This window comes from Lepidochelys kempii, chromosome 8 (assembly GCF_965140285.1).
Source record: "Lepidochelys kempii isolate rLepKem1 chromosome 8, rLepKem1.hap1, whole genome shotgun sequence".
Taxonomy (NCBI): Eukaryota; Metazoa; Chordata; order Testudines; family Cheloniidae; genus Lepidochelys; species Lepidochelys kempii.
In genome coordinates, this window is record NC_136387.1 from 51,647,208 (window position 1) to 51,669,119 (window position 21,912).

General features: G+C 43.4%; 1 protein-coding gene across 7 annotated transcripts in view; it reads left to right on the forward strand.

The window, feature by feature from the left end:
* The window catches only part of RALGPS2 (Ral GEF with PH domain and SH3 binding motif 2), a 279,035-nt gene that overhangs the window by 52,701 nt on the left and 204,422 nt on the right, over nucleotides 1-21,912 (forward strand). For 3 of the 7 annotated variants that reach the window (XM_073356496.1, XM_073356498.1, XM_073356497.1), the window contains exon 5: nucleotides 2,883-2,990. The exons of 2 other annotated variants lie outside the window; for them this stretch is intronic. In XM_073356496.1, coding sequence (XP_073212597.1) covers nucleotides 2,883-2,990 — 108 coding nt within the window. Of the gene's footprint in view, nucleotides 1-2,882; nucleotides 2,991-3,094; nucleotides 3,176-11,902; nucleotides 11,951-21,912 lie in introns of those variants that run through there. 2 more of the 7 variants (XM_073356495.2, XM_073356500.2) reach the window with 2 other exon arrangements.

Consider the following 21,912-nt stretch of genomic DNA (forward strand, 5'->3'; position numbering starts at 1 on the left):
AATGTCTCTGCTAAATAAAATATTTGAACAGCTTGTTTAGCATAAGTAGTTAACAGATGTTTCAAGGGACCAGTCAAGCTCAGGTGGTCAGTTAATACCCTTCCAGTTATAGGGAGGGAAGGAAAGGAGGAGTGGGGCAAAAAGCAGCTGGGTGTTAGTGCTTCACCCAATGACTCCCCTTCTTATGTCACATTTAAATTTAGGTTGCAGTGTTGTCAGAGTGCCCATGTTATTGTTTCTTCTGTGAAGTGCCTATCACACTTGGACATTGTCAAATAATTATGGAGACGCCAGTTGTGCTTCCGATAGTTAAGGCTGAGCTGAGTTTTACACATAAAGCAGGGATTCATCCTCATAGCTGTGTATGAAAAATACAATGTATCCTCCCCAAAGTTGCTGTTTGAGTATAGCAGGGAGTAGTCAATTATTTTTTGTTAAGGTCCAAATTTCTTGGACAAGGTATAGTCAGGGTCCAGACTCCAGAGAAGAAAATAATAATGAAACCTCCCTAACAATAATGATGAGTAAATAAAAAGATTTCAGGGTCTGTTCAGAAACATTTTCTAGTTTGAATTTGGCTCGAAGTATGCCAATTGACTACCCTGGGAGTATAGAATGAGTTTTCTGAGAATTTTGCAAGCAAATGCATTAGTTTGAGTTAAAATTAATATTCTGTGAAAAATTAAGTTACGATCTTTGAAATACTTAGCACTCATTGTCTGGTCTTTTGTTCTTTCATGATCTCAGTAATGGAATAATAGGCTCTTCAAATGTGTCATAGTTAAAATTTACTGAAATCTTGTGCATAAGCCACGTTATTTGTAGATTGTTTTTGGTATTCATAGGTTTTTTTTCACTGTATTAATCATAATTGAAAGTTTCTTCTTCAGTAGAGATGAAGAACAAATTTCTTTTGTAGAGTTCCACAAAAAACTGCCCTTTACAAAATGGCTGCCATCTCCCTCTGTTCTGTTTTGGACTGAAACCTCAGCTGCCCTCAGTGGTCATTTTGAGAGAGGCATCTGTTCACTGAAAAGTGGTCTGGTCTCCCCTAGAAGTTATCTGTAAACCTGTGTTGATTAAGAGTTGATTTTTACTAATATAGTTATACTGGTACAAACCCTAGCATGGGTGTAGTTATACTGGTATAGTTTATTTTGGTTCCTGAACTGGAATAAGCTATACTAGTATGAACATTTCTATACCAGTATAATGGCATCCACACAGCAATGGGTGTTGGGAGGGAAGTATCTATTGTAGAGAAAAGTCCTGAGTGTCTGCCCCTTGACAGCATAATGCTCCATCATCTTCCCTGAGGAAGCTTGGTTGGCTTCACTCTCATTGCAAATGTAAGATAGTGGCTATTTTACCAAGGGCAATTTTTTGTGAGTTTCTGTTGAAGGAGATTTTATGCACTAGCCTCTCATAGATAAACTTAATTATGAAAAACAGTGGCAAAAATTATCATTAATCCTAAATATTTTTTCTCTAAAGCCACTTGTTGCACCAAATCTACTCAACAGAGAGACAGAGGGAAGGAACTGTGTGTGCGCAGGGGGCTGGAAGGAGCAATTTGGAAGACAGGGAGGAGGGTAAAAATGAAGCTGGCTGCTTTGCACTGCTCCAGAGTGGCATAAAACAGCTAGAGTGTACCAGTGAATCTAGCCATAGAAGTTAAAAGGATGATTTTTCATATTTTCAAGTCACTAGAAATATGTGGTAAGAGCTCTTTGAGACTTTTGTTTAGTGTTATGATTTTTTTTTTTAAAAAATCAACAGCCCAAGAAGAATTCCAGACAAACTATATTAAAATGGAGTTAAAATTGAGAGTACAAATCAGTATTTAGGATAAAATGACAGGGATATTGTAATTATTCTCAAGCTAAGTGTTATAAATTCAGGAAATTCAGTTAAGATTCAGTGTAAAAATGTAAAATATGGCATCAGGCGGTAGGAAAAAAACCTGATGTTGAAAAATTTGTTTAATCTAAGACCACAAACACCAAGGTTTAATCCTAATGTTTTTGTTTTTTTTTAAGGAGTGTTACTGGGCAGATCTAAGGTTGCTTGTTTGCCCTACTACATTTCCAGTTTGTATATCTTTTTTTTTTTATCTATATTTTACTGACATTCTCTCCCCCCCCCCCCCCCAAAAAAAAAAAAATCAGGAGAGAATGGGAGAAAAAGGCAGAAAGCCAGAAAGATAAAGGAATGGGAGGGCTGAGGAAGGGAAAGGAGAGAAACATTTCAGTTTCCATCCACTAGGATAGTTTGCGTATCTGATATAAAGAACCGTTATTGTAAGTAATTTTTGGAGTTCTGGTATCCTTTCAAATTTGAGAGAAACTGATTTACAGTCTTATTAATTATTACTTTCATGTTGTCTGCTAACCCAATCACTTCAAAAGGTCTAAATAGCCAAACAAAAATCAAATTTATTTTGTAATTGCAGTGATTTTAGCGCTTAAGAAAGGAGGTAGGATAGCTGACATTATATCATCTCTGTCCTTACCTGCAACTACCAGTTTATTTCAATGTTAGCTCTTTCCTGAGCAGTCTTTGTATCTATTCACCCTTTGCAGTGATTTTTTAAATCTAAGACTAGTAGAAATCAGTTTTTGCCTTGAGTAAGGAAGATTAAACGTCAGTTCTCTCTGTGTAAATGTTGTGCATTGTGAGGCTCCATCTGGAGCCCACTGAAGTCAACTGATGTTCTCTGGTTTCAATGGGGTTTCAGTCAGGCCCTAATATGCTACATATACAAGGGTAATCTGCAGTATAAAAATGTTTCTTGGAACAAAGAGACACTTGAAAATAAACCTTTTCTTCTTGTTTTGAAAAGAGAGCTGTATCTATGTTCTTTTTTTATTTATTTTTGACAGAAGAGTAGCAGCTCTGAATCCTTAAGTGACAAAGGTTCTGCTGAACTGAAGAAAAGCTTTGATGCAGTGGTATTCGACGTTCTCAAGGTTACACCAGAAGAATATGCTGTAAGCAATCAACAAGTTTATCTTTTTGTGGGAATACTTATACTTTTGGCGCTGTTTCTTTTCCGCTCTTAACAACCCTATTTCTCCCCACCTCCCACCCACAGGGCTTCAAAAAGAGGCCCTCTGTGGTTCCTTTGGTCACAGGCTCCAGCTTCCTCCAGGCCCCAGGCTGGACAGTACAGGACGTAAGTTTCTGCTGGAAAATCTAAGACTGGGAGTGTGTTGGGGTCACCCTGCAGTATAACCAAAGCTGATGAGAGCCTGAAAGTAATCCAACTGTAGCTGGCAGGTTGCAGTTACACACACACACGCTCAGGTTGTGGCTTGCATGCTGGAAGGTTGTTTGTGAGCAGCCCAAGTAGGAATTCCTTCAGCAATGCATTGTAAGGCACCCAAAGTTGCAGGGCAGGGGTGACAGCTGCTCATTAGTCTGGATTGTACCCTGGTATGTTACGGAAAGGTGGTTTTATGATTTAAAGAATTGGACTCGAGATCTGTATTGTGTTAAGAACATAAGAATGGCCATACTGGATCCGACCAATGGTCCATATAAACCAGTTTCCTGTCTTCTGACGGTGGCCAATACCAGCTGCTTCAGAGAGAATGAACAGAAAAGGGGCAATGTTGAGTGGTCCGGTCCCACCTTCTGGCAATTGGAGGTGTAGGACACCTGGGGTATGGGGTTGTGTCCCTGACCATCTTGGCTAATAGTCATTGATGGACCTATCCTCCATGAATTTATCTAGTTCTTTTTTTTTTTTAATCCAGTTACATTTTTGGCCTTAACATCATGCTATGGCAATGAGTTACACAAGTTGATTGTCCGTTGTTTGAAGAAATATTTCCTTTTGTTTATTTTAAACCTGCTGCGTATTAATTTCATCAGGTGACCCCTAGTTCTTGTGTTATGTGAAGGTGTAAATAACACTCCCTATTAACTGTCTCTGTACCATTCATATTTAATAGACCCCTTGTCATATCCTCCCTTAGGGCCAGTCTACACTGGAAGCACTACATCGGTGCAGCTGTGCTGCTGTAGCACATCTGGTGAAGATGCTTTGCGCCGATGGGAGAGTGTCTACTGCTGATGTAGTACTAGTGTGGACAGCGCTTAGGTTGCATCACACAGCAGGGTGTCCTTTTCACACCCCTGAGTGATGCAATTTAGATTGATTTAAGTGGCAGAGTAGAACTGCCTTTAGTCATCTTTCCTAAATTGAACAGTCCCAGTCTTTTTAATCTCTCCTTATATGGAAGCTGTTCAATAGTCCTAATCATTTTTGTTGCCCGTGGGCAAGTCACCTTTACTTTGCCTCAGTTTCTCATCTGTAAAACATGATTTATAATACTTGAGTAATAATATCATTTGAGCAGGATTAGCTCCAGGTTTTAGCTCCTCAGTGTGAAACTGGTAGAATTCCCTTAGGTCATGAGGATTGGTGACCTTTAAGGGCAGCAGTAGTGGTGCAGAGCAGTGGTTTTCAAACTTTTTTTTTTTCTTGCGACCCAGTTGAGGAAAATTGTTGATGCCCAAGATGCAGCAGAGCTGGGGATGAGGGGTTTGGGGTGTGGGAGGGCCTCAGGCTGGAGCAGAAGGTAGGGATGCAGGGGTGAGAGCTGCGGGGTGGGGCCGGGGATGAGGAGTTTGGGGTGCAGGAGGGGGCTCCGGGTTTTGGGACTCAGGGCTGTGGCAGGGGGTTGGGGTGTGGGAGAGGGTCAGGGCTCTGGGCTGGGGATGCAGGCTCTGGGGTAGAGCTGGGGGTGAGGGGTTTGAGGTGCAGGAAGGGGCTGTGGGTTTGGGACGGGTGGGGGGCTGAGGGCTGGGGTAGGGGATTGGGGCATGGATTTACCTCTGGCAGCTCTCAGTCAGCGGTGCAGCCGGGGGTGCTAAGGTAGGCTTCCTGCTTGTCCTGGCACCGCGGACTACGCTGCACCCTGGAAGTGGCCAGCAGCAGGTCCAGCTCCTAGATGGAGGTGTGCAGCTCTTGCCCGCAGGCAACCCGCTTAGCTCCCATTGGCTGGTTCACGCCCAGTGGGAGTGCAGAGTTGGTGCTTGGGGCAAGGGCAGCGTGTGGAGCCCCGTGGCCCCCCTGCCTAGGAACTGGACCTGCTGCTGGCTGCTTTCGGGGGGCAGTGTGCTGTCAGAACAGGTAGGGACTAGCCTGCCTTAGCCAGGCAGCACCACTGATGGGACTTTTAACGACCCAGTCGGCGGTGCTGATCAGAACTGCCCTACATTCCGCGCCCAGTACTGGGTCGCGACCTGGAGTTTGAAAACCACTGGTGTAGAGTGTAAGCTGGATGTCCTCTTTATTATAGTCTTTTCTCCTAATGCTTCAGTTAGTTCCTTCTTGATCTATAGCTGATGCAGGAACTCCCTGTTAGACTGTGCATTTACATTACTTCAGTTCTTCTAGAGATGGTCATGTATCCTTATAACACTTATCCATACTTTTCCACTCTTATGCTAAGGAACTGAGATCTGTTTATCTAGTACAAATGCCTAAATTCCTTTTGAGAAGATTGCCTTGAATGCTCCAACATATTCTGCAGTGCTTCAGTCCTTTTTTTTTTGAGGGAGGAGGCTTTGGTATTTTTTCGCAGTGCTCTGGTTCCTACCCTGTCATGTCAGTTTCTGCTTTGATATGCCAGACCCTATTTCGATGTGTGTTTTGTGTTTGGTTTGGTTGTTGAGACTTCAATGTCTGTCCCGGTAGCGAAGCACGGTATTTTTCTCCAGTGTGTGATTTGGGGTAGTCCAGTATATTGATTTTGGGGATTTCAGGTTTCTTAACATATTGAGGCTACTTGGTGTTCTCAGCATTGGGAGGATCTTTTATCAGTCTCACTGACTGTCTGGTGGGGTTTTTAATGCTTCATACCTGTCTTTCAGATATGTTTTTGAAGAAGGAAGTAATGACTTTAGTGGTTTCAAACCATAGTAGAACTATGTCCAGGAGGAATGGCAATGTTTTTATTGTGTTATCTGTCTTGTAGTCTAACAGGATATTCAAGAGTGTCAGATTTTCTGTGGATATAATCTTATGCACTAAGAAACTGTGCACGGTACCTCCATACGCTCTTTGAAGTCTTGGTATTGGTGTGGGGTAGTGTTTCCCCTCTGAAGATACACAAGCTGGAGGAGCAGGCAGCCAGTCAGTTCTCCACCTTCCTGGGGGTGGTGAGGTCAGGCTTCAGTCCTGGGATGGTGGGTGGCAGGCTCCAGCCATGGGACTTCTGGCTCTGTTCTCCAGCTGCGTGGTGGTTGGTTCTGGCCCTGAGCTCACCCCCCAGGGTCCTATCGCCCCTGGCCCGCGCTCAGTCCGTACCTACCTCTCTGTCCCTGGGCTTGTCAAGGCTAAGTAAGTTTGCTTGGAAAACTGATATTTGTACGTTTGTTAATACCACATTTCACAGCAGATTTAGTAGCTAGCAAGTCTTAAACAAAACAACCAAAAAAGCAAAAGAAACAATAAAAAAAAGACAAGAATGTGCAAAGCACCTTATTTGTGTTTCTGTTCTATTTAGGTCCAGTAAAGAATAGAAACCGTACATTTTTATTATTGTATGCAAAAAAAAAAAAATCCTACATAAATAAATTACAATGTTTTGGGTATGTATATGTGCATATTTGTTTTTCCTAAAGTTAATTAAGTATTTTAGGAAAAATTGTCAGAGCAGCCACCAGCAAGAGTTGGTTGCCAAAAAATTTGTTGTGAGAACCCCTGATAGGTTCAAAGGTTGGTTTTATGAATTGAGTGAGGACTATTAGTGAGTGCTCTCTCTTAATCTATTAAATAGTATTCATCATAGCAATACGTTTTCCCAGAAGAGTAAGTGAACTGCAGGCTTTGGTGGTGAATGCACCATTTACAGTTTTCCACAAAGACAAAATGATCCTTCGTCCATGTCCTATATTCCTGCCCAAAGCAGTAACTAACTTCCCTCAGTTTCTCTACCAATATTCTTTCCCAGCTTTCATGTGTACTTGGATGAATAGAGACTCTACACATTACTCTAAAAGAGCATTGTCATATTATTTTTTAAAAAGGCTGTAGAAGATCCTCACAGCTCTTCATATCGTTTAGGGAGTTGTAAGGGTCAGGCTATTTTTTTTCCTCAATGCTTCTCCAGATGGGTTAGGGTTATGTATTGAAGAGACCACAAGCTAGACTGTTCCTCTTCCTGTGGGGGTTAAGGAGTGCTCCACTAGGACTAAGTCAGCCTCTTTGTCATGCTTTAAATGTCTCTGAAATCTGCTGAATTGTAACTTGGAGCTTGATACACAAATCCACTAAATATTATTTCTTTAATTTTAGCATCCATGTCCAATGCACAATTTGATAGAGCAGTTTTTCAGTCACAGTTGAATTAGAATTCTGTGTCATAGTTCTGGTTATCAGACTACCTCTACCCTGGGAATGTGTAGAGGCCACTTGAAGCAGCAGCAGACATTACTTACTCACTCTTAGCCCTGGTCTACACTACGAGTTTAGGTTGAATTTAGTAGTTAGATGGATTTAACCCTGCACCCATCCACACAACGAAGCCATTGTTGTCGACTTAATGGGCTCTTAAAATTGATTTCTGTACTCCTCCCGACGAGGGGATTAGCGCTGAAATCGACATCGCCGGATCGAATTTGGGTTAGTGTGTACGCAATTTGACAGTATTGGCCTCTGGGAGCTATCCCACAGTGCTCCATTGTGCCAATTCTGGACAGCACTCTCAACTCGGATGCACTGGCCAGGTACACAGGAAAAGCCCCATGAACTTTTGAATTTCATTTCCTGCTTGGCCAGAGTGGCAAGCTGATCAGCACAGGTGACTGTGCAGATCTCATCAGCAGAGGTGACCATGGAGTCCCAGAATCGCAAAAGAGCTCCAGCGTGGACGGAACAGGAGGTACTGGATCTGATGGCTGTATGGGGAGACGTAATCCGTGCTATCAGAACTCTGTTCCAAAAGACAGAATGCCAAAATATTTGAAAATATCTCCCAAGGGCATGAAGGACAGAGGCTATCACAGGGACCCACAGCAGTGCTGTGTGAAACTTAAGGAGCTTAGGCAAGCCTACCAAAAAACCCAAGAGGCAAACGCCTGCTCGGGGTCAGAGCCCCAGACATGCCGCTTCTATGATAAGCTGCATGCAATTCTAGGGGGTGCCCCTACAACTACCCCACACCTGTACGTGGACTCCTGCAAGGGAGTCTCATGCAACAGGGATGAGGATTTTGGGGTGAGGAAGATGATAGTGCACACCAGGCAAGCGGAGAAACCGTTCTCCTCGACAGCCAGGAACTCTTTATCACCCTGGAGACAGTACCCTCCCAACCCAGGCTCCCGGACCTTGAAGGCGGAGAAGGCAGCTCTGGTGAGTGTACCTTTGTAAATATAATACACGGTTTAAAAGCAAGCATGTTTAATGATTACTTTGCCCTGAAGACTTGGGATGCATTTGCGGCCAGTACAGCTACTGGAAAAGTCTATTAACGTGTCTGGGGAGGGAGTGGAAATCCTCCAGGGACATCTCAATGAAGCTGTCCTGGAGGTACTCCCAAAGCCTTTGCAAAAGGTTTCTGGGGAGGGCAGCCTTATTGCTTCCTCCATGGTAGAACACTTTACCATGGCAGGCCAGTAGCATGTAGTCTGGAATCATTGCATAAGAAAGCATGGCAGCATGTGGTCCCAGTGTTTGCTGTCATTGAAGCAACATCCATTCTTTATCTCTGTGTTGTCCTCAGAAGAATATCATTCTTGGTCACCTGGTTGAAATAGGGGAATTTTATTCAGGGGACATTCAGAGGTGGCCGTTCCTGCCGGGCTGTTTGCCTGTGGCTGAAAAGAAAGCATCCCCGCTGTTAGCCATGCGGTGGGGGGGAGGGGTGAAGCAGTCAGCCCAGAGAATTGGGTGTGGGGGGGTTAGTTGGGTTTGTGCTGCACATTAACCCGAAAACATCAGCCCCTCTTTTTAAATGGCTAGTGTGTCTTTTTCAATTTTAATCTCCCTTTTTTTCCTCCCGCAGCTGCAAATGTTTCAACGCTGTGACTAGCATCTCTGTCCCAGAGGCTAACACAGATAAGAAGGTGAAAAAAATGCACTCATGATGAAATGTGCTCTGAGCTCATGCTGTCCACCCAAACTGAAAGAGCCCAGCAGAATGTGTGGAGGCAGACAATGGCAGGAAAGCACAAAATGAACGTGAGGACAGGAGGGACGCGCGAGAGGATAGATGGCAGGAGCAACAGGAGAGGTGGCGGGATCAAGAGGAAAGGTGGCAGCAGCATGATGAGAGGAGGCAGGATGCAATACTGAGGCTACTGGAGGATCAAACTGATATGCTCTGGCATATGGTTGAGGTGCGGGAAAGGCACAGACCGCCACTGCAGCCCCTGTGTAACCAACCGCCCTCATCCCCAAGTTCCATAGCCGTCTCACCCAGATGCCGAAGAACGTGGGGGAGGGGGGTCCTCTGGCACCCAACCACTCCACCCCAGAGGACTGCCCAAGCAACAGAAGGCCGGCATTCAATAAGTTTTGAAGTGCAGTGTGGCCTTGTCCTTCCCTCCTCCTCCCCCACCCCTCCCGGGCTACCTTGGCAGTTATCCCCCTATTTGTGTGATGAATAAAAGAATAATAAAGAATGCATGAATTTGAAACAACAGTGACTTCATTGCCTCTGCAAGCGGTGATGGAAGGGGGGAGGGGAGGGCGGTTGGCTTACAGGGAAGTAGAATGAACCAAGGGGGCAGGTTTTCATCAAGGAGAAACAAACAGAACTGTCAAACCATAGCCTGGCCAGTCATGAAACTGGTTTTCAAAGCTTCTCTGATGCGCAGCGCGCTCTGCTGTGCTCTTCTGATCGCCCTGGTGTCTGGCTGCGCGTAATCCGTGTAAACCAGGTGATTTGCCTCAACTTCCCACCCTGCCATAAACGTCTCCCCCTTACTCTCACAGATACTGTGGAGCACACAGCAAGCAGTAATAACAATGGGAATGTTGGTTTCGCTGTGGTCTAACCGAGTCAGTAAACTGCACCAGTGAGCTTTTAAACGTCCAAGTGCACATTCTACCCCTATTCTACACTTGCTCAGCCTATAGTTGAACAGCTCCTGGCTACTGTCCAGGCTGCCTGTGTATGGCTTCGTGAGCCATGGCATTAAGGGGTAGGCTGGGTCCCCAAGGATAACTATAGGCATTTCAACATCCCCAGTGATTATTTTCTGGTCTGGAAAGTAAGTCCTTTGCTGCAGCTGTTCAGACAGACCAGAGTTCCTGAAGATGCGAGCATCATGTACCTTTCCCAGCCATCCCACACTGATGTTGGTGAAACATCCCTTGTGATCCACCAGTGCTTGCAGCACCATTGAAAAGTACCCCTTTCAGTTTATGTACTGGCTGCCTTGGTGGTCCTGTCCCAAGATAGGGATATGCGTTCCATCTATTGCCCCACCACAGTTAGGGAATCCCATTGCAGCAAAGCCATCCACTATGACCTGCACATTTCCCAGAGTCACTACCCTTGATAGCAGCAGCTCAGTGATTGCGTTGGCTACTTGGATCACAGCAGCCCCCACAGTAGATTTGCCCACTCCAAATTGATTCCCGACTGACCGGTAGCTGTCTGGCATTTGCAGGCTTCCAGAGGGTTATTGCCACTCACTTGTGAACTGTGAGGGCTGCTGTCATCTTGGTATTCTTGCGCTTCAGGGCAGGGGAAAGCAAGTCACAAAGTTCCATGAAAGTACTCTTACGCATGCGAAAGTTTCGCAGCCACTGAGAATCATCCCAGACCCGCAACACTATGCGGTCCCACCAGTCTGTGCTTGTTTCACAGGCCCAGAATTGGCGTTCCACAGCATGAGCTTGCCCCATTGCCACCAGGATGCTCAAATTGCCAGGGCCCGTGCTTTGAGAGAAGTCTGTGTCCATGTCCTCATCACTCTCATCACCGTGCTGCCATCGCCTCCTCGCCTGCTTTTGCAGGTTCTGGTTCTGCACATGCCGCATGATAATGTGCGAGGTGTTTACAGTGCTCATAACTGCCGCAGTGATCTGAGCAGGCTCCATGCTTTCCGTGGTATGGCGTCTGCAGGAGAGCAGAGTTGCAGGGGAAGCGGTGGTTGGATGACCTGTTTTGCAGACCTGTCTTCTGCCAGGACACAACAGCTGAGCGGGCTGCACACTTGCCGTGTTATGGTGAGACAAGAGCAGCTGAGCAGAGTTGCGGTGGAAGTGGCCCTGAAACCACCAGGAGAGCAGAGTGCCAGCGGAAGTGGTGGATGATGACTGTCATATAGAGGACCTGCGAGGTGGATTCATAGCATCAGGAGAGCAGAGTGGCAGCGGAAGTGGTGGTTCAATGATGACAGTTAGCAGTCCTACTGCACCGTCTGCTGAAAGCAGTATGGCGCCCGCACGGAAAAAAGGCGTTGCTTTCACGGAGGGAGGGGCGACTGATGACGAACCCAAAACCACCCGCAACAATGTTTTTGCCCCATCAGGCATTGGGAGCTTAACCCAGAATTCCAATGGGCGGCGGAGACTGCGGGAACTGTGGGATAGCTATCCACAGTGCAACACTCAGAAAGTAGCCACGGTACTGTGGACGCACTCCGCCAACTTAATGCGTTTAGTGCATTAGTGTGGGGACACACACAATCGACTGTATAAAATCGCTTTCTAAAAAATCGACTTCTATAAATTCAATCTAATTTCATACTGTAGACATACCTTTACATTCCCCTCATCCTCAGAGTCCTTATTACAGTTGCAGACCTGATGAGATTGTGGAAGGAACTTATCGAGACACTCCCTTCTATAGGCTCACCCTCAGAACATTTGGGAATAATGAGGAGGAGGAGCAGGAAGGAGCATGTGAAAGCGTTCCAATGACACTTCTATGAAGTGTTCCTTGGGGTATGAATGTGTAGAATCCATCTCGCACTGTGGGTACAGGTGAGTAAACCTCTATTTCTGTTTGCATATGGGCTAAGCCTAACATCCGGGTTCCTGATAGAAAAGCAGAGTTCTGTAGCTCGGGTGACTCTAAGCAGGTACTCTGGTGTTGGATGTCTTGGAAGGAACCTGAGAAGAATGCTGAGAATAATAGGTTTGTGGTGTGGGGCAAACAAACCAACAAGGACCCCTTTACCTACATCATACAAAAACTGCTTGATTATCGTTAAGATTAATTCCATCAAGGAACATGTGCCAGGTATTTTGACTTGTCATGAATTAGTCAGTTTGACTTGTCTCTGCAATTACATTCACACAGCTTTGTATTTTTAACCACTCAGTTACCATAAGTTAAAAAGTCTCTTCTGTAATAGGGGCACTTTCATCAAAGCTGACAAAAACTTCTGTTGAACCCATGTTGCTCTTGTGATCTTACATTTCTTACATGGAAGATATTTTTCTCATGACAATGACCTCAGGTTGCAGGATGAATGAGGTTTAGGAACACTCTGAAGCTTCACCTTCTTGTTCAACTCAAAGCCTATTCTTCTGTTAGCATTGTTCCCGTGCCCACATCCCTGTCCTGGTGAGGTCCTTCTCCATATACTGAATGTTAAGGTCATTGGTATTTTATATGGAATGGTCTGTAAAGCCCATTTAAAAAGTCCACCCTATACTCCTGGGAGAATACAGTGCCAAAAAATTAAAAATTATGCACACAATATTTGAAAATTCTGCAAAATTCTGCATATTTTATTTGTCAAAATAACACAATATAATCATGCTAGTTACAATTATTTTGGTAATTTATTTCAAAATATCTGTTACCAAGTATATCTGTAACAATACAGACTTAGAAAAAAAAAATCTGCTATTTTTTTTGACAAATAGATTCCTTATGAGGCATATTAATACAGAACTTTTTGTCATTCATTTAAATTTCAGTACAGAGCTGTATTTCCTGCATCTCTTAGAAGCAGTGCAAAGGCTTAGGGGAGGTAAGGGTAATGGAAGAGCTGAGGGAGAGGGAAGGACCCTGAGAGTGAACCTGGAGGATGTTGGGTGGCGGTAGGAGGTTTTCCTTTTGGGAGTGGAATTGTTAAGTGTTGGGAAGCCTACCCCATGCGGACCCTGGCTGACCCCAAGCCTCTCCCATTCAGTCAGGCAGGTCTGCCACTCTCCACACACTCCTCATTCTCCTTGTGTCTCTGCAGTCCTCCTCCCCAGGCTCAGCACTATCACCCCATTAGCTCCTGAGCCCATGCTCCAGTCTGTCCCCCCCACTAGCCATTCTGAATCCCAGCCCTGTGTGCCCCACTCTGTCCTAACCTGGCTCTGCAGGCAGGGTGCTGTGATGAACTCTACTCATAGGGGAATTCTGCAGCAGTGGGCATAGAATTTTGAATTTTCCTGTATAAAAAACATTTTGCCGAAGAAGTGCTGCAGTTCTTGAATGCAGCTGGCTGTTCTGGCACCACATCACCCACTGGTGGGCAAAAGGCAGAACTGCAGCACTTCTTAGGCAAAATGTTTTTTATGCTGGGAAAATACAAAATTATGTGAGAGATTAATTCTGCGTGTCTGCAGATGCACAGAATTCCGCCAGGAATAACCCAACTTTGCGGGTATTTTTACACCAATTTTCTGGGCAATACTGTGACCAAAAGGACTGTATATAAATGAATCTGGTATCTTATTGCTTTGGCCTGACTGGGTTGGCAGATGGAAGGCTATATCAAGGTTAATTTATCTTGGGTAAGGTTGCCACCAATGTCTCTTCAGATGTTTTCATTGGAGATATCTGTATAATACACATGTGCAAAGCATTATTGTTTGAAAATTAGCCTCGAGGGAATCTTGTATGTGGCTCTCTCTGTTCCAGAGCTTGTTTCCAAGGTAAGGAGAAACCAAATTCTCCCATCCACTTCATTTTTCCAGATGTCCCTTTTTTTCACTTGGCTGCTTTATTTACTTTACTGGAAGTGTATATGTTAATTGTTGTCTCCTGTAGACTTGAATGTTTTGTGCACTGTTGGATGTTTAAGAGGAACCTTGCTCCTCTTTTGTATTTATGAATTAGAAAAAAAAATCTTTCAACACATTGGTCTTGATTGTTGCAGGTGCAGGTTTATTGACTTTTTTTTACTCTTCAGGAGTAAGAATCATTCCCAGATAATCTTTAGAAAAAGGTAAACTATTTACAATACTGCTTCTCAATATTTTATTTTATTCCTGGAATCTCACTGGCCTCCCTAGCTCCCCATAGTATTTGGAGATTATCTTTTAGAATGATCTTCATTCTTGTGCCTAGCTTTCATTTTTTCTTGGAGGTATTTTTGATGATGATTTTGCATGGGCTGTCATCACGGAAGCATCACTTCCTGTGCAATCAAAATAACTAGAACATTTGGAGGGGGAAATATCTGTATTTAGCAGTAGGTGGCATGTGATGGATTATTAAATCTTAATGGCTCAGGGAGAACTGTTACCCTTGAGCTAAGACCCAGGAGTTGAGAATTCTGCACGATAGATAGCTTTACAGAAACTGAATTACAGGGAATTAATTTACCGTTTACTTCATAGGTGTGTTGTGAAGATAAATTCATTTGTTTGTGAGGCATTCAGAGACTAGGTTGATGAACACCTTAGAAAAGTCTCTTTGAATTTAAAAAAAAAAACTCTCAGCAAAATATTTTTTAAGAAGCATGTCCCTCAGTGCTGTATTTTTCTCAATCGTATACACGCTGCTGTTTGGCATTCCAAGCCCAGCTACATACAATACCATAGTGCCTTCCCTAACCTGTGATACCTCTATATGAAGGAAATGATGGTTTCGTTTTGGAATCTGGAACATGAATTGTCATTACACTTACATATTCAGGATAGCTGGCAAGGCTTGACGGAGCTCCATTGACTAACTCCTGTTCAGCCAGTAGAGGATGATGTTGAGCAGCAATGAGGTATGTTGATTTAGCCCATCCGCAGATTTTAGATCACCATTAGTGAGTGAGATACAAACGTATTCTTTTGCCCTGTTCTATATTTCACGGCACTTCAAAGCCACCAAGTCAGCTCTAGTAAGAGAAACCATTAATTTGCATTAAGGTTTTAATATGTTACCTATTGAGACAGAATCTTAACATTGCATAAAAATTCTTATTACAGTCTTTTTCCGTTACTCAAATTATTCCCCAAACTGGACAGATGTTCATTTTGTTAAATGGAGCTTTTGTTAGAGCTTCTAAATTGAGGTTAACTGTTCTGCAGTTGTAGTCCAGTTTACGTTCTCCAGCAAATGACTTTCCTTTTTGCCAACAAGGTTTGAATATGCAAAAAAATCATTTTTTTTCTAGTGAGATAAATATTCACTTTAGGGTTCATGTTTGTGTGAATAGGCTTGAAGTACTCCATAGCTGAAATTCTATACTGTTAACTGAGTGACCAGGAGGTGGCATATCTGCTTACTGGTGGAGGCATTAACTGGATGTAACTTCTCTTCTGGTGTTATCCTAGTCTGCCTATTCTTGCCGAGATGGGAAAACGGATAAATTCACAAAAAAACCCTCAAAAACAAACCCTTATTTTTATTCTTGTAGGGAAACCCATCCTCGGCTCTCTTAGTACTTTGTTTTATTTCTCTTCTTTTAATTGTCCAGTTCCATTTGGGTTTCCATTTATCCTATCTGCTTCCCATATTATTACAGGAAGGCTATATGATGAAGCAATAGCTAAAAAATTTTCAACTGGGCACACTGATGTTAATGACAAACGGGCAGAATGATACCGTATGCAAGAAGACCTGTTGAGATTTATAACACCCCTGGTTCAATCAGTGCCAGAACTGATGAAGACAATAAAATGAACTCAGTAAATACCTCTGAACATAAAACCGGGTCCCAGAGAAGACTTAGGCAGAGAATACCAATCAGTATACTAAGACATGCTATATGATAAAATACCTGATTTTTCATGTTTCCAGTTTGATACTTCCTATACACCTGTAGTAGAGACTACTACAGCAAGCTTGGAGAGTGAAGAGGCTAAGTCCTGTTGCAATTACCAGTCATAGGCAACAAATTACTTGCCAAGTGGCAGGACATTTTTGAAGTAGTGAGCCAGGTGTGGGATGTGGACTATGAAATACTTTCGGTGCAGAAAGAAAAGGCAAGTTACAATGTACATCTATTAAAACCTCAGAGGAATAGGAAAATAGTGTTGAGCCTACAGTAACTCCTCGCTTAACATTGTAGTTATGTTCCTGAAAAATGCTACTTTAAGTGAAATGATGTTAAGTGAATCCAATTGTGGGGGTTAGGTTCCAGGGAAATTTTTTTTGCCAGACAAAAGACTATATTTTATATATATTTATATTTCATATATATATATATATATTTATCACACACACACAAACACACAGAGCACAAGTTTTAAACAATTTAATACTGTACACAGCAATGATGATTGTGAAGCTTGGTTGAGGTGGTGAAGTCAGAGGGTGGGATATTTCCCAGGGAATGTCTTACTGCTAAATGATGGAGTACTGGGCTGAACCCTCAAGGGTTAACACGTTGTTAATGTAGCCTCACACTCTACAAGGCAGCACGAATGGAGGGAGGGAAGACAGCATGGCAGAGAGAGACACACTGTGTGTGTGTGTGTTTGTGTGTGTGTGAGAGAGAGAGAGAGAGATGCATTGTCTCTTTAAATACACTGACCCCACTCTTAAGTACACTGCCTTTTTAAGTAGATCAGCAAATTGAGACAGCAGCTGCTGCCAGCAAGCTCCCTCCATCCTGCCCTGTCATGTCTCCCACCTGTTCTGTGGTGATCGCCAGATGGGGTAAAGAAGTGGGGGGGAGGAGTGCACCCTGACATTAGCACCCCTCTTCCTCCCTCCCTCCTTGCACTGCAAGCAGGAGGCTCCTGGGAGCAGCTCCAAGGCAGAGGGCAGGAGCAGCACACAGCATTGGGCAGAGGGACAGCTGAACTGCCCAGCAGTTGATATCCTGCTGGGCGGCTGCTGCATAGGGAACGTAGGGGAGTGGGGAACTGATCGGTGGGCTGCTGGTCCACCCTGATTCCAAGCCCCCAGCAGCTAGCTCCAACGGGCTGCTCTTTCTGCAAGCAGTGGACAAAGCAGGCGGCTGCCAAACAACAGTATAAGTGAACATTGCGCAGTTTTAAACAAACATGTTCTCTAATTGATCAGCAACATAACAATAAAACATTGTTAACTGGGACGACTTTATGTGAGGAGTTACTGTACCGAACAGGAGGTAGTAATGTCTCCAGCTACCAGGTGAAGACCATACTCTTGTGCTCTTAGGGGAAAATGTCTCCAATGCACAGATGATGTAAAGAGATGAATTTGATAAGTGTCTTCACCACCACAACTGGAAAGTCTAATCTTGCTGATCTTTGGATCCTGATGAAATCATGTTAGCAGTGTACATTCTGTATACCATATAGAATGTGGGGGGCAGCAAAACAAAAGTTGGAGAGCATTGGGTTTAAGCATGGTAAGAGTCTCAAAGTGGTGCAGTCCATTTGATCTAGTACCAAAACCAGATATGCTAGTGTTCTGTTTTGTGCTGGATTAGATGCTGTATGGCCCTGACAAAACAAAGGTCCTAGATCTTTTAGAGGGCTATTGACCAATATCCTTAGGACCTGAGACCAAAGAGAAAATGGCAGTTGCAACTCTTTTGGGCCGTACGATTTCCATACGCTTCCTGTGATGGGGTTCATTCTATTCTGGTGCCCCTCCATTGGTGTAAGCTTCCTTGTGCAGCTTGAGCCAGTGGAGATAGTTGGAGTAGCCAGCCTGCTGCTCCAACTTCCAGTGGGACTGAGTGACCATGGGTCAGAGAGCTGCAACCAGTGCATGGCAGCTGCCAGTCTCTGCTATATCTGAGAGCAGATCAAATATAGTGGGGAATTGGGCCCCTAGAGTATGAATGGGGGGAAAACATTTTACCTTTTCTTAGCATTTCTGAAATAGACTTGTGTTTCACCAAGTTTTGTTTTACCAAAACTAGTAAGACTATGGAATTTCCAAACATGAGCAACAGGAGGCATCCGTCTATTATAGAGAATGGAATTATATTATGACAAAAGCTTTGGAATAAAATTGGTGAGCAAACAAGCACAATCCCCAGAGAGGAGCTTTTGGGCATTAGGATACAAACATAACTGATGCTATGTTTAACAGAAGCCTTGCTGTTACTTTATCCTAATGTCTTAATGTTGTCTAGTGACAAACATTTGGCAAAGATGGAAGCCATGAATACTCGTGATGATAAACATAGTTATGAAACAAATTACAAAGCACTGCTTTCAGAATTTACAACATCCCAAGGAAATAGTGTTGTGAATATTCATCTGTAACCAAAATCTAGACTTTCATTTTGCATTATAGCCAGCAATTTTAGTCCATCCATTCTAAAACCATATTCTGCATCTCAGAGACAGATTCCTAACAGTTAAGTTCTTCTTCTTGACCTCGCATAGCAGGTAGCAAAGTCAATTGGAAACTGAAATGCTATAGTTCTTTCTGGCAGACTGCCCTGTCTGTGGAGCTCAGATACTTCTCTGCCTCAAAGACAGCACACAACAGTTCCTTAAATTTCTGTTCAAAACCGGCTGAGAGGTTTACCAGCAAGGACAGAAATTATATAAAATCTGCAGCTATGCTGCTTTTCACTATTCTGGAATAAATCTGCTTTTCCTGCAAGCAGTTGAACTAATCTGAAATAGAAATATTTGACCAAGTAGGATATTTTCGGCTGCCTTCATCACACAGTAAAAAAGGATCTAGTCTTCTTCAGCCACCTTTACAGATAAACATTTGGTAGAGTTCCTGTACCTTAAACCCAAGGCATGTCTCCGCCATGGAAGAAAAGAACACTACCTACACTATGCAACTGATTGCAGTTTAGCAGCTCTGCACCCAGAAGCATATAGTCCCAACACCACTACAGTCGTCCTTGAGGAGTATCATATGCCTACAGAGCCTGAGCTCTGGAAGATGTTTAAACTGAATGATGTGGCCCCTCTTACTAGCATTTTTTCCTAAAGCTGTCCAGGAAAATCCCCAATAAACAAATTCTAAATTGTAGAAGGACCCTGCAGTCCTTGAGGAGGAAACTGAATATGTTGGTCCTGATCCTACTGGCTGTAAATTTTCTGCTTTAGGCTGTCTGAGAATTGATACTGAGAGAGAGTACTCCCACCCCGCCCCCTCCACACACAGAGGGAAAACTCTGTGGTGGAAATCATTGTAGTATCTGAACACCTCAAAAATACAAATGAATTTATCTCCTCCACACCCATGTGAGTTAACGTACTCTTATCACTGCGTAGACGGGGAGCTGAAGTACTGCAACATCTTGCCCAATAAAGAACACTGTGGCAGAGTTGGGAGTTGAACCCAGATTTCCCAACTCCCAATACAGTGCCTTAACCACAAGATTGTTTGCCTTTCCAGATGCTAACTTCACAGATTACGTAAATTCCTTGAAAGACGAACATTCCTCTTGAAGGATTCTTCAGTTTTTCGGGATCCAAGAAAGCCAGCATTCTCTCATAGAAAGTAATGCTTCTCCCTGACACGTTCTAGAACTATTACCTAAAATGCATAACCAAATATATTTCTCTTTGGCTGTCTCTGCTGTAGGTTGGTTGATCTTCTGAAATCTTTCTAGAATCTGTTTTATCTGTCCTTTCTCTTTTTCATTCTAGGCTATGGAGACATTCTTTAATTTAATGTATAAGATTGCTAGACATACTCAGTTTCTGGAATATAGAAGAATGAATTTCCCCATATTGTTAATTTTTTGTAGTCAAAATACTTATTCACAAAGACCTGCCCAGAGGACAGAGCAAAGAGATACTGCAAATTTACAGTTGTAGTGAACTTGTACATTTTTTCTTGAGGGACGCTAACTGTTGATAAAGAAAAATGATTGTGGGGAAACTTGTTTCATTTGAACAATTCAAGTCAAGATGAGCATTTCAGAACTCTGCTTGAAGTATCAAAAAAACTAAGCCACCCAGAGAAGATGGAGTTGGCCAGAAAGCACCAAAATCTTCATCCACGGATTTGCAAGTGCTAAGGACATGGGAAAGAAATTTTACTTTGGGTTTGCACTACCAAAATCAAATTAATAGGCATAGTTTTTAATTTAACTTCCTCATATTCCATTTGGGCTGAATCTTTCCTTGCTTGGTTTTAAAAGAAACTTGAGCAAAATTGGTTCATAAAGTAAGCATCATAAAATACATTTCTCGCGTATTCTGAGCTGAAGTGTTGTCCTCTAACTTAATCAGCTCAAATGAGACACTTCAGTTTGGCTTGTTATGTACATATCATTGAGACTTAAAAAGCAAGCCAGGTTTTGTGGGGAAAAATAGTTCATTAGTTTTAAATGTGTGAAATCTGCAGTTTTGCTTGTGTGTGTTAGGATTCTTTTTGTTTAACACATTTTAAAGATATATTTATTACAAAGTTGCAAATGAGATTGTAAGTTCCGCAAGCCAAATGGTTCCATATCAAGGAACTTGTAAATTCAGTACTGGGATGCCTTTGGGTTGTGGACTACTTTTGCAGGTTCATGGGGCTCTAACAGAGATTGTAAACTTTGCAGGGGAAAGGCTCCAGGCTGGGGTGAGAGTTACTTAGCATATACCCACTGCTCAAGCTGGACAGAACTGATGGAGATGGATATTTTCTCCCTAAGAAATGGGCAGTCAAATGCAAAAACCCCCTAATATTAGTGCAATGGCCAATGCCAAGTGCCCCAGAGGGAATGAACAGAACAGATAATCATCGAGTGATCCATCCCCTGTCGTCCATTCCCAGCTTCTGGCAAACAGAGGCTAGTGACACCATCTCTGCCAATCCTGGCTAAGAGCCATAGAATCATAGAATATTAGGGTTAGAAGGGACCTCAGGAGGTCATCTAGTCCAACCCCCTGCTCAAAGCAGGACCAGTCCCCCACTAAATCATCCCAGCCAGGGCTTTGTCAAGCCTGTCTTAAAAACCTCTAAGGAAGGAGATTCCACCACCTCCCTAGGTAACCCATTCCAGTGCTTCACCACCCTCCTAGTGAAAAAGTTTGTCCTAATATCCAACCTAAACCTACCCCACTGCAAGTTATGACCATTACTCCTTGTTCTGTCATCTGGTACCACTGAGAACAGTCTAGATCCATCCTCTTTGGAACCCCCCCCTTCAGGTAGTTGAAAGCATTTGTCAAATCCCCCTTCATTCTTCTCTTCCGCAGACTAAATAATCCCGGTTCCTCAGCCTCTCCTCATAAATCATGTGTTCCAGACCCCTAATCATTTTAGTTGCCCTCAGCTGGAGTCTCTCCAATTTGTTCACATCATTTCTGTAGTGGAGGGCAAAACTGGATGCAGTACTCCAGATGTGGCCTCACCAATGCTGAATAGAGGGAAATGATCATGTCCCTCAATCTGCTGACAATGCTCCTACTTATACAGCCCAAAATGCCAACAAGGGCACATTGTTGACTCATATCCAGCTTCTTGTCCACTGTAACCCCTAGGTCCTTTTCTGCAGAACTGCTGCCTAGCCACTCGGTCCCTAGTCTGTAGCATTGCATTCTTCTGTTCTAAGTGCAGGACTCCACACTTGTCCTTGTTGAACCGCATCAGATTTCTTTTGGCCCAATCCTCTAAATTTGTCTAGGTCCCTCTGTATCCTGTCCCTACCTTCCAGTGTAGCTATCACTCCTCCTAGTTTAGTGTCATCTGCAAACTTGCTGAGGGTGCAATCCACGCCAGTCTCCAGATCATTAATGAAGATATTGAATAAAACCAGCCCCAGGACCAACCTTTGGGGTACACCACTTGATACCGGCTGCCAATTAAACATGGAGCCATTGATCACTATTGATGGACCTGTCCTTCATGAATTTATCTAGTTCTTTTTTGAACC